Source organism: Branchiostoma lanceolatum, chromosome 4 (assembly GCF_035083965.1).
Source record: "Branchiostoma lanceolatum isolate klBraLanc5 chromosome 4, klBraLanc5.hap2, whole genome shotgun sequence".
In the NCBI taxonomy this organism is placed as follows: Eukaryota; Metazoa; Chordata; class Leptocardii; order Amphioxiformes; family Branchiostomatidae; genus Branchiostoma; species Branchiostoma lanceolatum.
Genome location: NC_089725.1, coordinates 8,580,256 through 8,594,676, shown reverse-complemented (window position 1 = coordinate 8,594,676; position 14,421 = coordinate 8,580,256). Strand labels below are relative to the sequence as shown.

The 14,421-nt window shown below is 40.3% G+C and overlaps 2 protein-coding genes across 5 annotated transcripts in view; both read right to left on the bottom strand.

Annotated features, from left to right (window-relative positions):
- Nucleotides 1-166: 166 nt before the first annotated feature.
- Nucleotides 167-9,838, bottom strand: LOC136432425 (cytochrome P450 2U1-like). Its single transcript, XM_066423699.1, has 7 exons — nt 9,524-9,838; nt 6,647-6,839; nt 5,723-6,261; nt 5,076-5,240; nt 3,863-3,979; nt 1,981-2,122; nt 167-1,606 (listed from the first exon to the last, which is right to left on the bottom strand). The coding sequence occupies exons 1-7, from the start codon at nt 9,698-9,700 to the stop codon at nt 1,425-1,427; spliced, it is 1,515 nt and encodes a 504-aa protein (XP_066279796.1). The 5' UTR covers nt 9,701-9,838; the 3' UTR covers nt 167-1,424.
- Nucleotides 9,839-11,262: 1,424 nt separating this feature from the next.
- Nucleotides 11,263-14,421, bottom strand: part of LOC136432421 (condensin-2 complex subunit D3-L-like) — a 38,849-nt gene continuing 35,690 nt past the window's right edge. For all 4 annotated transcript variants that reach the window (XM_066423690.1, XM_066423694.1, XM_066423692.1 and 1 more), the window contains one exon: nt 11,263-12,076. In XM_066423690.1, the coding sequence (XP_066279787.1) occupies nt 11,753-12,076 (324 nt within the window). In that variant the 3' untranslated portion in view covers nt 11,263-11,752. The remainder of the gene's footprint in view (nt 12,077-14,421) is intronic.

Below are 14,421 nucleotides of genomic sequence, written 5' to 3'. Positions count from 1 at the left end.
AATCAGGCGAAAATCAATACGTGCCCTGATGTCATCCATAAAATTTACATGCTGTGGCCTTATGGCCAAGTGCCTAAATGCTTAGAATTCAGCCCACAAATGTCCACATATCCTTCATGTCATACTCACTTTCTCACAAAAGTTGAACTCAACAATACAACGAACATATATTTCATGTAGCTTTATTTACACTTGCAGCAGTTAAGCATATTTCTAAGTTGAACGTAACTTCTTGTTCAACCCTTTGTAAATGATATACGCAAAGCTAGTATTCAAGACGTTACATAAATGACAGTCTTACTCATTCCTCTAACAGATAAGTTCTTCTTGGTCAAATCTACGTAGCCATACACAAACGCGTCAAAATGTGTGTCTGGGAAAAGTAAAGGCCCAAAAAAGGCTGATTTCCACAAAGGAATCGGATAACCAACGTTCCGGTTGCCTTACATTCTTTCATGTGTAACAACATTCTATGTACTTAGTGTACTATTTATTTATTTATTTCAGCTTTATTACATCACATGATGCAAAGGGAAACAGGACACATTTCCTTTGTAATCCCAGTCCGGGTAAAAATCACTAACAGGGAATATATAATTTCAACAAACCAAAACCTGGTGGAATCCACATAATAATAACAATGGTAACACTAATATTAATAATAATGATATTGACAACAATGATGATTACAAATATTATTGGTCACCAACACCAAAAGAAAATAAATAAACCAAATGCAGAAGGATGTAGCCAATTGTTCCCATCCTCCCATACAAAGGAAAAAGCATCTTCAGTATTTGGACACCATGTTCTACTATTAAAACTTGACAATTTCTTATGATTATCGAATCTGTCAATATCATTAAGTCCCCAGAGAACATTGCAAAGAACGAAATACATGTGTACTAAGTCATTCACAGAATAATCATCTATATCAAAGAATTTCCATTAGCTCTCTTCTTGTTTTTTCTCGAAATTCATTCAATATCCAATGTCATAGCGAACATGGTACAGATATTCAGGATCCTCAAACTGTAAGATTTCGTTATCCTCTCTTAGCACTTCCTACCTTAACTATCTGGATGGCAGAAGATTCATCACAAAACCATTTGACTGTCTTACCTGAAATACACTCGAATTTAATACACTAGCAATAGCTTCAAGTTCCCTCCAAGTAGAGCTATGTTTGAATTCTACTTGTGTCCAAACACCATGAACAAACTTGTTTCGATGAATTTGAATAAATCCTCATTCCAGGTTAGGAACTAATTTCAAATATTTTCTAGAAATAACCTACCAATAATAGATACATATATTTCAGACAAGTACAGTATGTACATTTGGTAGGCCATTAACAACCAAGTGGCCATTATACACAACAGATATAATAAGCACATTTTTCAGTAAACTGATGTAGATGCGCTCTAGTTCCTTGGTTCAGCTATCAGCTTAAACGGCACAGGAGAATGTAATCCTACAAAACTCCCTTCCTCCGAAGGTTTAGGAGCGCCCTCTGGCAGCTTGAAGGTGAAGCGCTGTAACAGGGATGTGAAGAAGAGGAAGAGCTCCATCCTGGCCAGCTGCTCACCAAGGCAAATACGACGACCTGGAAAATACACATGTCTTCTAGTTTCAGATTGAACGTCAATGTTTCCATCCTAGTTTTTGTGTGTTTATCTTATCTAAAGCAACTCCCTTTAAGCTCTCTTCCTTTGGTGCCCAGTTGACCACCGGCTGCTGCATATCGATACTTGTATTTCAAACTTCAACCAAATTCAGATCAATCAATCAATTAAGCAACCAACCAGTCAATTAGCAAACAAACCACCGAAAGCAACACACGTACAAACAAACATACACATAGTCATTAGATGTTGATTCTGCAAAAAAAAATCAACCAAAAGAAATGTTACAATAATTATTGTCTTTCTGTTGTCTGTTTGTTTGTTTAGAAATTAGCAAAAAATTACCCAAACATACCTGTGGAGAAGGCAATGACCTCACTCCTCTTCACGAACTTGCCGTTGTGGTCAAGAAAGCGAGTGGGGTCAAACTTGCTGGGCTCCGGCCACAGCTGTGGGTCATGGTGTACTGACCAGATATTAACTAACACCATTGTGTCCTGAGGAAAGTAAAAAGGGAATAACTTTATTGGTGGGCACAAGAAACATCAGAATCAAATTTGCAGAATTAATGAGGAAATTCCATAAATCCGCTATGATCTATGAAAGGACTATTCAAACATGAGATATTTGTTACTGAGAAAGAGAGGAATTTTTATAGATAAAATATGCAAATGAAGAACTAATTTGCATAATTAATGAGAAACTAACCATAATTCCATACTGGTAACGTTGGGTAACATAGATTCGCGGGGTACTTAAATTCGGGATTTTTCGAAAACGGGGTATTTAGGGATATGTGCTAGATGCAACATAAGTAATACCGCTAGAAATGCAAACCTGACAGACTTACGTATTCAGAACACTGTCTGAAAAGCTTCGATAAGCATGGATTATAAGGCGACGAGGTCAAAAACTCTCCGTCCCTTATTGGAACAGTCTGAGGGCTTCGTGGGAGAATTACACAACATGGTTGTCGGCTGGTTTATAAGAAAAATGTCACATCCGCTTCCTGCTAAACACAATTATTTACAAGACAACTTATTACAATCTCTTTTGCTAACCTGCAACTGGATTCTAAGTGTGATTAATCATCAAAACTCCTCTCTGTTGCTACAACCTACGGCACGTGTATTTTCCCGCCGCCATATTGTTAACCAGAATCCTGTTGTCAAGCAGACGACAAAGGTTTGTGAGGAACACTTTTTTGTCTAAATGCTGCGTGTGATAGTGGACTGAGGAAGATATTTTCCTCAAAGTTTGCTCCTAACACAACAAGGAACACATGGACATAGTAGTATTACCATTGCTACGGTATCCAGCTAACTTGCCATGAATAATGTAACGTTACACGTTGCCCGATGTTGACGATGGGCCGACTTTGAGTGAAGTTCTACCGACTCAACACACGGCTTGTTCCCGAACTGGCCTGATGTGTGCGGTACGGCCGTTTTTTCGTGTATTTTTTTTACTTGGACACGTCTATATCCATAGCACTCTCCTCAAGCCAAGGATGGAACGAATAGCTGCTGTATAAAATGTGATTAGCGGTAAGATATTCAAGACGAATCTTCTCTCCCGAATTAATGTGCCCCCCTGTCCGACAGCACTGTCATTCTGCGTGCGGCGGACGGTAGTTTTAAGTTGAAATATTATGGTGTCAGCACGACTAGAGACAAAATCTACCATATATATGATTAGTGCAAAGATAGTACATGATACTGACAGAATTATAGAAAAAAAGGATGGTTTATTGTTCTGCTAGATTGATTTCAGTCAACCATTATCGGAAAAATCCCGAATTTATGTTACCCAACGTTAAATGATGGCAATTTCATACTTATGGCATTTGGAAGTTAAGTAAAGGCGAACATGGTTGAATATAGATTATGCAAATGAGGACATTATTTGCATAATCAATGGGAAACACTCAAAATACATCAGCCATAAAGAATTAAATCATTTGGCGAAGATATGAGGTCGTGGAACTCTAGTTACTGGTGGTTTCACACTTCACATAATATAGTACAGACAGACTGTCCCTGGTTGATCTTGCCAACAGTTTTAACACTGTGTGACTAGATTAGCGACATTGTATTTGTCTTGATATTTGGTAGGTGGGTAGGTCTTGATGAGACATGGAAATGATTAGATTTTGGGTCCCCTAGCGGCTTGTTACGGTACTGCAGCAGAACTTCCTGTTTTGATATCTCGTTCAATTTGCTGGCATCTTCACCTACCTTTGGGATGTCGTATCCTCTGAACGTCGTGTCGTAGCTAGTTCCATGGGGAACAGCAAACGGTGCGACAGATGCCAGTCTGCTCACCTCCGTTAGTGTAGCCTCAGTGTACGGCATCTATAAGTATTGGATAAAGTGGATTATTAGCAACTTCTTGTACAGAACAATACTTGAAAAACTATCAAGCTCAAGCTATTTATCCCATTTTTTATTCCAAAAAAGTATTTCAATCGAAAACCGTGATAACTACTTTTACACGTGATGACGTCTGTCACAAATGTATCCCATTATTTCAATAGTAAGACAATTTGCGAAGTCTTATTAGTAAATTAATGGGATAGCACCCCCTTATCCCATTAATTTACTATAAGAGATATCTAAAAAGTCATCACCCGTATACAATCACAGCCGTATAAAACAACACGCCTCACCCCTTTAGGTTAACATGAGTTACCTAATTAATAGATGCATTAAAGTTCTTTTCTGCCCACAAAAGAGTGTCTCCATTATACATGTATCAATGCAATGGTCAATGCATTCACGTTATTCAATAGACCTCTTGCCATTTACGGCGGTCATTTCTTATTTTTGTGTGGCAAATGTACCATCAAAGACGCCATACCTATATTGCGATAGAGGCTTATTATAGGCTCACGCCAACCTGAGCCTCACTTTGGTGCATGACCTCGAGCTGACCTCGGAAAATTAAAAATGGCCTCCGTAATTAATTGGCAAGAGGTCTATAGACCTTTCTCACGCGGCGGACATGATAGAATGAAAACGAGGCCCTTGTGGCAAACAATAGACCGATCCTAACTGTCAATCACAATTAGCAGTTTAGCCAATGATTACCTGATGATTAGAGAATCCACCAATGAAGAAGTGGCTGCATGACCGTCAAATATTTGCATTTCCATGTTTTTATTTTGCATTTCTACGTTTTGACGGAGGAGGGCGGAGACCATGGGATCGGTCAATAAAGCTCTAAATTGCTGCATCTTTTTTGTACATTACATTAGTTTCAATATTGATACTTGGACATCATATTTTAAAACTGAATGTGATTTTGGAGGAAAACTAAATCTGTACATTATTTTTGTTTCTTTGCCTCATTGACCTCGTCTTCATTCTTCATTCGTTTGAAAGTTGTATTACACGCGTATCTGGCAACAACAATTATAGTTCAGAATCTGAACATTGTGGACCTCCTCACCTGGCTACGATGCACCATTGACGGCTCCTGGTTGGGTCCCAGCACGCTGTCTATCTCCTGCTGTACTTTCTCCTGGATATCCGGATGGAGGATCATGTAGAGCAGGGCCCAATGTAAGGTCAGAGACGTCGTGTGAGTGCCTGCTATAAACAGTTGGAAAACGACCTTGGGAAAGAGCAAAATTAATGGATGAATTTCATGTGGCAGACACTACGTTTTCCATTGTTTCTTGGGCTATAACGTCAATATTAACATCTAGCTATGAAACATCATTCGTAAAATACGACTTTCACGACCTTAACTGAATGATGACTGGTTTATTAGGAAAACTTACACGAACTGACAGTGGCAGTCAACTTCATGACCGAATTTGGGTCAGACTTACAAAAGTATCAAGATTAACCGACTAGGTAAAATCTTGTGACATATCTAAAATCATCAAACGTTAGATAAAAGCAGTACATTTAAAAACCGGAATGCAAGACGACAACAAGGGTCCAACAGTGCGACATTCAGACTGAGCGTATGTATGCCTTGCGGTAGTAGATCTACATGTGAAATATTTCTAGCTCTTTTTAAAAAGAACTGAAGGAAAATCATGGGAAGGCAATGTATAGAGTATTACTTAAATGCAACAATTCCCTTACCGTTGTCAGTTCAAGCTCTGTGAATGTGGTATTTTCGTCTGTCTGTCGTTTCTTCGACTCCAAGAGGAAGGCATCAATGAAGTCTCGGATGTCATTCTCGTCAAAGGTCTCTCGGTGTTCTCTGATCCTTTCCTTGATGTGGTTGATCAGTACAGCCTGACTGTTCCTATAGTCTAGATACCCTTTCCTGATACCAGGGATATACCGGAGGGGTCGGAACTGAATGGCCAAACGCTCCACACTAGTCGGAGAGAAAACTCGATCTATTGCCATCAGAAGATCTTGAAATTTCTTGTCGTCATACTCGTAACGACTACCGAATACAATCGAACAGATCACATTTGAAACTGTATTCTGCATCATGTGGGAGATGCAGAAGGCATTGCTGCCATTCTTGCACATCTCCTCGTGAAGTGCTCGTGCTTCTTCGAGAATTTTCCCTTCTAGGCTCCTCTTCCCGACTCCGAAGTCACGGAGACTCATCAAGGCGAACTTTCGGTGTTCCTTCCATTTGGGGCCGTATGGTTCTTGAGCTATTCCTAGAGGCCAACATAAGTTAAAAGCATTTTAGAAACATGAAATGATTGATTATACAACATGCGTACTTTGATGATACAACAAAAGACAGTATCCGCTGTCTGTCGCCAGTGACTAAGGATAGGACTGGAAAACCAGAACCAAAACTCTTAGAATAGATAATGAGGTTAAGGATGTCTTGACGTAGTCTTCAAAAGATTGATTCAAGAAAAGGCTGTATGCTGATATTCAATCAGCTACTGTTGTTTTAGTACAGTAACTAAACTTTTATGATACAAGCTCTTATATTGATTGAAAGAACAACGAAAGCTAATTGATATTAACCACATAATTTCAACATATTTCATGTAAAAATCATTGTCGATAAGAAGTATCGTGTACACTTACCCAACGTTTTTCCATCTAGAGTAGCGTTGGCGTTACTTGGGGGACGACTGGAGAAGACATCAGCGTTTTTCACCAGCGCCTCGTGGATGGCGGCATAACCGTTCAGAACTATCGTCATCATTGGGCCACGGTAGATGGTAAAGATGTCACCGTACTTCTTTGACCACTCCGTTAAGATAAGTGGAGGAGTAGTCTGTCGGAGAGAAAATCCATATGTATGTGATTCTTCTGATCTTCAGAAAGTTCCGCTGCAGTACAATAAAAAGCAGCTAGGAGCCCAAAATCTAATCATTTCGAGGTCTCAAGAAGACCTACCCACCTATACCAAGTATGAATACAATCCATCCAGGCATTCTCGAGTTATCGTGTTAACAGAGGGACACACACACGAACACTGTTCAAAACATAACCTTCTAGGCGAACTAACACATACATAAACATAATTATGCAAACAGACATGTACATCGTCATCGAGTTGGCGGTCACTTCTGGGTTAGACAAAAACAAAACAGTTTTTGCAAACAGAACTGTTTCAGGGGTCCAGGTGCCGATATAACTCCGTTTTGAAATACAATGCTAACTTCCGAAAACAGTGGATTGCGATTTCTATATTCATTATTATTTCGCATCATAAGAAATTATCATCATCATTCATCAATGGTCGGCTGTAACGCAGGCGACTGTAAGCAGCTTCTTCCAGTTCTTTCTGTTGGCAGCAAGGTTTGCGATCCACCCTGGTGCAAGCAGGCCCTTTCGTCACCCAGATGTTTCTGTATCATAATTATCTCTAAACAAGAGTTTGGAGACCTCAGATCTCCATGACATATATTGATTATGCAAATGACTGCCATATTTCCATAATCTACGCTTGGCCATGTACACCTTTAACTGACTTTCACAGGTCACAATGTTAACAGTCCTATCATTTATTACTAAGAATGATTATGGCACTTTTGCATTAATTATGCAAATTAGGAGTTCATCTGCACAATTGATATCTGTTAATGCCCCACCTTCAATAAACTACATATGTTACATGTATTTGAGTCCTACAATGGAAGACAGTCCAAATATAGATTTTCCTCATTAATTATGCAAACTAAATTCAAATTTTCATAATTTACACTTCATTATGTACATCTCTGTCTAAGCTGCCTTCATACTAAATATGATGGAAATCCGTTGTTTCTTTCTTCCGTTATCCTCCTTGGAAGGTTTTGACAACACCGCCCCTGCCGTCCCAGAGCTAGCTGCCAGGAGACCCAAACCTACGCCACTTCTTCCTTACATCGCACGCTATCTGCCACCAAAAATATCAAGACCATAGCACATCCAGGCCAAAAGATACAAAGACGGAAGTTCTGCCGCAGTACCAAGGACACATATCAGGGGGCCCAAAATCGACCTTGAATTTCGGCTTCCAAACACCTTCCCACATACCAAATATCATTGTAAGCCATCCAGAGGTTCTTAAGGAATGCTGACTACAATAGTCCGGAAACACAAACACACAGACGGACACACAGACAGTCACACAAACACACCAAAAACAATATCTCCATTTTTCATGGGGATAATTAAAATGTTATCCATCCATAAGGACTAGCCACCAGCCTACCTTCGTACTTTAGTACGGGGGTATTAAAGGGATCGTACAGTTCGGAGACCTCATATCTCCATAAACTATTCTATTTATGTAAATGACTTACACATTCACATAATACATGCTTGTTCATGTACACCTTAAACTAACTTATACATGTTGCGCTATTGACAGTCGTATCATTTACCACTTAGATGGCGATTTTGCATCAATTAGGATTTATTTGATATTTCGTATCTGTTGATGTTTCACCTGCTACATGTTACATGTAATTTAGGCTTATAGTGGAAAACACTGCAAATATATATTGTCCTCATTAGTTATGCAAATTAACTCCCGATTAGCATAATTTGCGCTTCATTGTGTACATCTCTGTCTAAGCTACCTACATGCTAAATATCATCGACATCCGTCGTTCCTTTGTTCATTTATTCTCCTTAGGAGATTTTCACAATAACGCCCCTGCAGTTCCAGAGCAAGCTGCTAGGGGGGCCCAAACCAACACAAATTCTTCATTGCACCACAAGGTATCTGCCACCCAAAAGTCAAGACCATAGTATGTCCAGACGGTCAAAAGATACAAAAACGGTAGTTCTGTTGCAGTATTAAGGTCACATACCAGGGGGCCCAAAATCGACCTTGAATTTTGTCTTCCCAACACCTGCCCACATACCAAATATTGTAATCCATCAAGAGGTTCTTGAGTTATGCTGTCTACAGTATTGCGGAAACACACAGACAGACACACCCAAAACTATATCTCCATTTCTCATGGAGATAACTATATCTTCATTTTTCATAGAGATAATAATTGGCTAGGAGATCTAAGAGTAAGCACACGGTAAGGTTGCATTCCCCCTTCTGTGCGTCCGGTCAACCCCTTTGGTACTGCCAAACTCCCCTGGAAAATCATTCTGACCCCATTAGCCTGGCTACGGATCCCTGGAAACTAGACTGTTTATTGGGCCATTTAGCCGGTTCCTTGTAATTGTAGATAATTCCTTCGGCGGCCCAGAGCTCTTAGCCCGCCGATACCGTAATTAGCGCATCGGGGGAGTTCTAGCCCGAGAGTTGACCGGCCCTTAGTAAAGGGGCGCGGTCCACTCCGGGCTACAACTCCCCGGAGCGTTGATCAAGATCGGCCGCAGAAGGAAATCGCCAGCGACCCGGTGCTAGTCTGGGCTCCCAGGGTATATAGCTTGACTGGCGTAGCCAGTGTGGTAAAAACGGCGCCCTGCTACGTTTGTACACTGCTGCGGTCACCGAACACTTACCTTGATCAGACTTAAGGCATTCCCAACAATCGGCAGTCCTCTTGGGCCAGGCGGAAGGTTTTTCGGGCGTCTCAACAGCACTATTGCCAGGACGCATATAGGAACCAACAGTAGTACTTGTATGGTCCCGAACGGTGGAAACAACTGGCCAAGGAAATACATGGTTGAAGCTACCATGGTGCAGTGGTTCACTGGTAAATGACTCCAAATAGAGCATAGGACCAAAACTCCTTGGTCACTTTGGTGCAAGTAGCTAGTTACGCATTCATATAGAATATGCTCTTGAATACACCAAGGAGGTTATATATACTTCGGACTGTGTTTGCTTTACTGCGACTGGTCCATTTCAGTCATGCCCTGGGGAACATTTAAATCTTTGTTGCATAATTTATGTGTTTATTTGTGTTTAATGTACTTGTAGCTTGGGGGGGGGGCTATTTTCAACTACTTTTTATTATAATATCAGGTATGACGAAGTAAAATGAACGAAAGTTTAAGCCGATAAACAAAGTAATGCTTACTCCCTCTCAATGTAAATGGTGCGTTCTTTCGTACGCATGAACAACAAGTTGACCTTAAGGTCATTAACCGTTCGGTCACTAATGTTGAACGCTAGGACATCCACCGTAAGGTCATTCACCGTAAGGTCTGGACGATACCATTCGGTCACTGACCTCCAGGCCATTTAAAAACACTCAGAAACAGATTATAGTGCTTTCATCCTGTGGTAAAAATGTCAGATCTACAACGGTACCACTAAATCCAAATCACGACAATATTATTACCGTAATATCGTTATGTATTCTTATATTGGCAAATGGCTAGTTGGGCAACCTTGGCTGCACACAGTGTGTTTATATCAGCCCAACCAATAAACAAACTAGAGTTCCACGACTTCCTACCTTCGCCAAATGATGTCAACTTTTACGAATTATGTATTACAAAATTTTTCACTTTGATTATGCAAAGAAGGTTGCATGTATTGTATGAGGTGATGATCGGTTGGTCACAAGTAGGTCACGTCTTGAAGTCGTAATGGAAGGACTATATTGCATTTGGCTATTACATGTAGACGATTGGCGAGTTTGTATGCAAATGACTATGATGTAATCAGAGTGGAATAGTTCCACAGTGGCGAGTTACTGTAAATGCATTTAAGTTCGCATGGTTTTTATTTCGCGCTGAGGCGAAAATGGAGTGTTTGCGGTGGTTTTAAGTTCGCGGCAGCGCTATAGTCGCATACTGCTACAGCATTGGACAAAATGTTCGCGGTGGTTTTAAGTTCGCGTTGAAACGTCGCCGCGAAAACTGCAAACACAAAACCACTTAACATTTCTGCATTTAAAGTATGTTGCCATTATGTTTTCACACCTGTCTATATGAAGATTCATGGAGAACAAAAGTCTATTACTTTTTGGCACTTACCATATACTACTATATACCCTATTGAATGTCAAGAAAGTGCGGCTATAAACCTGACATTTCAAAGAGACGTTTCTGCATAGTAAGCTGCTTGTAAAAAAAATGTTTCAAACATTTTTATATTTTATTCAAATGACTTTTACATTTACGTAATCTGAGCATGGTGATATTAAGCTTTAACTAACTAATATGTGTCACAAGTATGAAATTCAATCATTTACCACAAAGGAATTATGTCATTCCGTATCAAGTATGCAAATTAGGCCCAAACCTGACTATAGGAAATTTTAAAAAAAAGTAACACACTTCCTCAGCCATGCATTTCAAAGCTTTATTTTCAATATAGGTTCACACATTGGAATTTTAGAACTTGGTTGACCACTCTAGCATGTACATGTATAAACTGCCATACGCATGTGGTATTTAACCTTTGCCAATCTGTCCCAACAAAGGTTTCTCTACAAATCATGGGTGGTTATCAGTTTTACAAATACACGGTGATTAATACTAAATCAAGCCACTACAAAAAGTGAATACTACTTAATGTTAGTGACGCCGACTTTAATATAATGTATAATAGTCATTTACTAAATATCTCTGTAGGGATACAAATTTCATTGAGGATGCTATGTGAAAAATACACTGTTTGTACCTTTACAAAATACCATATATGAAACTTCAATTCTTTTCAAATTTACTTCATGTTAGACTTGATCATGATAACAATGACATCTCTCTTTTGTAGTTTTCTATTATTTCAAATGTATAATATGTATTTCCAAACATCCTTGTAGCATAATGATTGACTTATGAGTTGGATGTCCTGGGTGTCCTGGTCCGAGCACCTCTCCTTGTGGAACCCCCTGGCTGGTTCTCGGTTTCCTCTGCACTGCTGCTCTGAGGACGACTACGGGCTCGCTGCCTCTTCTTGTTAGGGGTCACGACCTTCCACTCCACAGGCTTCTCCGTGGCCTCCGGATGCTTCAGACAAATGACAGCCATCTTTTCTGTCACCTCGGTGTCGGTGTCAGCCGCCATGTTCAGACTGGGACTACGTTCTGACTCGGACACGACTCTGCGGGTCGTGGCACTGGGTACGATCGGCGTGATGGCGCTGACGTCAAATGGAGCCTGTGACGAGACACACACATGAAACCATATATTGACAGCTATCTTTGTATTCATATACATCCATAATCATGACTGAAAATGTTGCACAAGACACTAGAGTCATCAGGCAGTATCCCACCATTCAAAAAGACTATTGGGCACAGGATCAGAGAAGTTTTTTGGGTCATGTTTTGAAATTTGACGATGCCTTAATGTGCTGGTATGACAAACATCACTTAATTAGCCATGTTGAGTAGTTTCATTTCTTCATCAAAGCAGGGTTCGAAATTCATAACCTGAAAATTCAGGTGCACAAAAAGAATTTCGGGTGCACAACATGAAATAAAGCAGAAATTGTGAGCAAAACGTATTTACAAATCCCACTGCCTGAAATTCGATAGCTAACTGAATTTTCAACATGTAACTCAATAACTAAATTCTAAACACGTAATACATCAACCAAAGTACAACAAAGGATATATTGCTTTTTCTGATACTTAAAAAATTCAATTTCAAGAATATTCTGTGTAGTTGTGTACAATACTAGTACAGTCAAACCTGCCTAGGCGACCACCTTTTCAACGCGACCACCTGGCCATGGCGACCACTTTTTCTCGGTCCCGAAAATTTTCCCCATAGGCACAAGCATTAAGCTGCCTGCCCAAGGCGACCACCTGTCTAACGTGACCGCGACCGCCACGAATTGGGACCGCACAGAGCACAATCCCTGCCCATGGCGGCCGCCTAATTTTCAAGCGTGTGGTGATATCGGATCATTTTGCTGTCGGATTTCACGGAAACGTTTTCAAGACTTTGAAGGACAAAAATAAGGACAAAAAAATATGGAATAGCAATGTTATAGCATCGATTCCTCCATGAAGATAAAACGTTCCCCCTATAAACATTGTTTTAACAGACAAATGTTGGTGATGTTGTTGTGCCTATATAGTTTACCGCAAACTCAGTTCGATTTATACTCAATTTTCAAAATGAATACGTAGCGCATGGCGTCAAAAAGTCAGATTTCACAGAAATTACTATCTTTTTCTTGTATTTTCAACAAAAATGTGTCTGTGTCTTACTAAATTCCGCCGAAAAATGGCTTCGCGGCGGGCAAAACATCGGAGAAATGTTGTTTCTTGGTCCCGACGCCATCTTGGATTTGGCGCGGCCCGGATTTGGCGTACCGTTGACCTTTCTAAAACACGACGCTTTTGTGTATGAACATTTGCGAATACTATAGTTATTGATGAAAATTAATATTCTTATTTTCCTTTTATTTCCATGAATCTCACAAACCTTTATTGGACGCTGTGCGCTCTGGCTGCACTGACTTACCTTTCGATGCGGTCGCACAGAGCTTGGCGGCGCGGCGCGACGAAATCACACCGTTCCGTTTTCATCTTTAGTTGTCAGATCGAAAACTTTTTGCCTCTTTTATCCAGCTGTCGGCGCCCAAAAAGGCTGGGGCCAGCAGGTGTTTTCTAGGGATTTGTCTTAGGCCTTAAAACTTCGATGATGTGCGTGTGTGTGTGTACTATTTAATGTAACGTGTGAATGCGGGAGGGCGCTGCGAGATCATCGAGGCAACCATTGTTTTGTGCCAAAAAAGCAATTACTCAAACAACTGGATATGATTTTGGAAACGGTCAGACGTTTCAAGTAGCATCCACTACTTTTCGTCAGTGACTGTGAGCAAGATCAGTTGAACAGCAGGTTTATAACCACGAACTATGAATTGATATGCAAATAAGGAGAAGACAAATTTTTAGATAGTCCAACTGATCTGGCTCACAGTCACTGACGAAAAAGTAGTGGATGCTACTTGAAACGTCTGACCGTTTCCAAAATCATATCCAGTTGTTTGAGTAATTGCTTTTTTGGCGTATCTTATTACCTGGATGTCTAATCTTCATCGACGAACCATTGTTTTGTAGTCAAAATTATGACGAAAATTTGTACACGATGTAGCGGTAACGGTTATACAATTATTACAACGATAACGGAAAATGTAATTTTTGTAGGATCTTTCTGTCAATGAGAATTGAACCTGGTAGGGGTCATGCTGTCTAAATTCACATAATTTTCCATCCATTTACGTACTGTATTTGAAAGCCTCGACCTGGAAACATGTGAGTGGAATCCTCTTCATGGCGACCACCTGTCCATCGCGACCGTTTTTGCTCGGTCCGCCGGGTGGTCGCCTTGGGCAGGTTTGACTGTAGTACCTTTACCTACAAAAGTATTTAGGTGCACTGGTGCACCCAGTCAAAAATTAGGTGCACAACTCCAATTTTGGGTGCACAAATGTGCACATGCACCCAGTATTTCGAGCACTGTCAAAGGGTACATGTACGAACAAAAGA

Coding starts and splice junctions, on each gene's coding strand:
- LOC136432425 (XM_066423699.1), bottom strand. CDS start 9,700: ATGGTAGCTTCAACCATGTATTTCCTTGGCCAGTTGTTTCCACCGTTC. Junction 6,840..9,523: donor ATGCCTTAAGTCTGATCAAG/GTAAGTGTTCGG, acceptor TCTCTCCGACAG/ACTACTCCTCCACTTATCTT. Junction 6,262..6,646: donor TCTAGATGGAAAAACGTTGG/GTAAGTGTACAC, acceptor GTTGGCCTCTAG/GAATAGCTCAAGAACCATAC.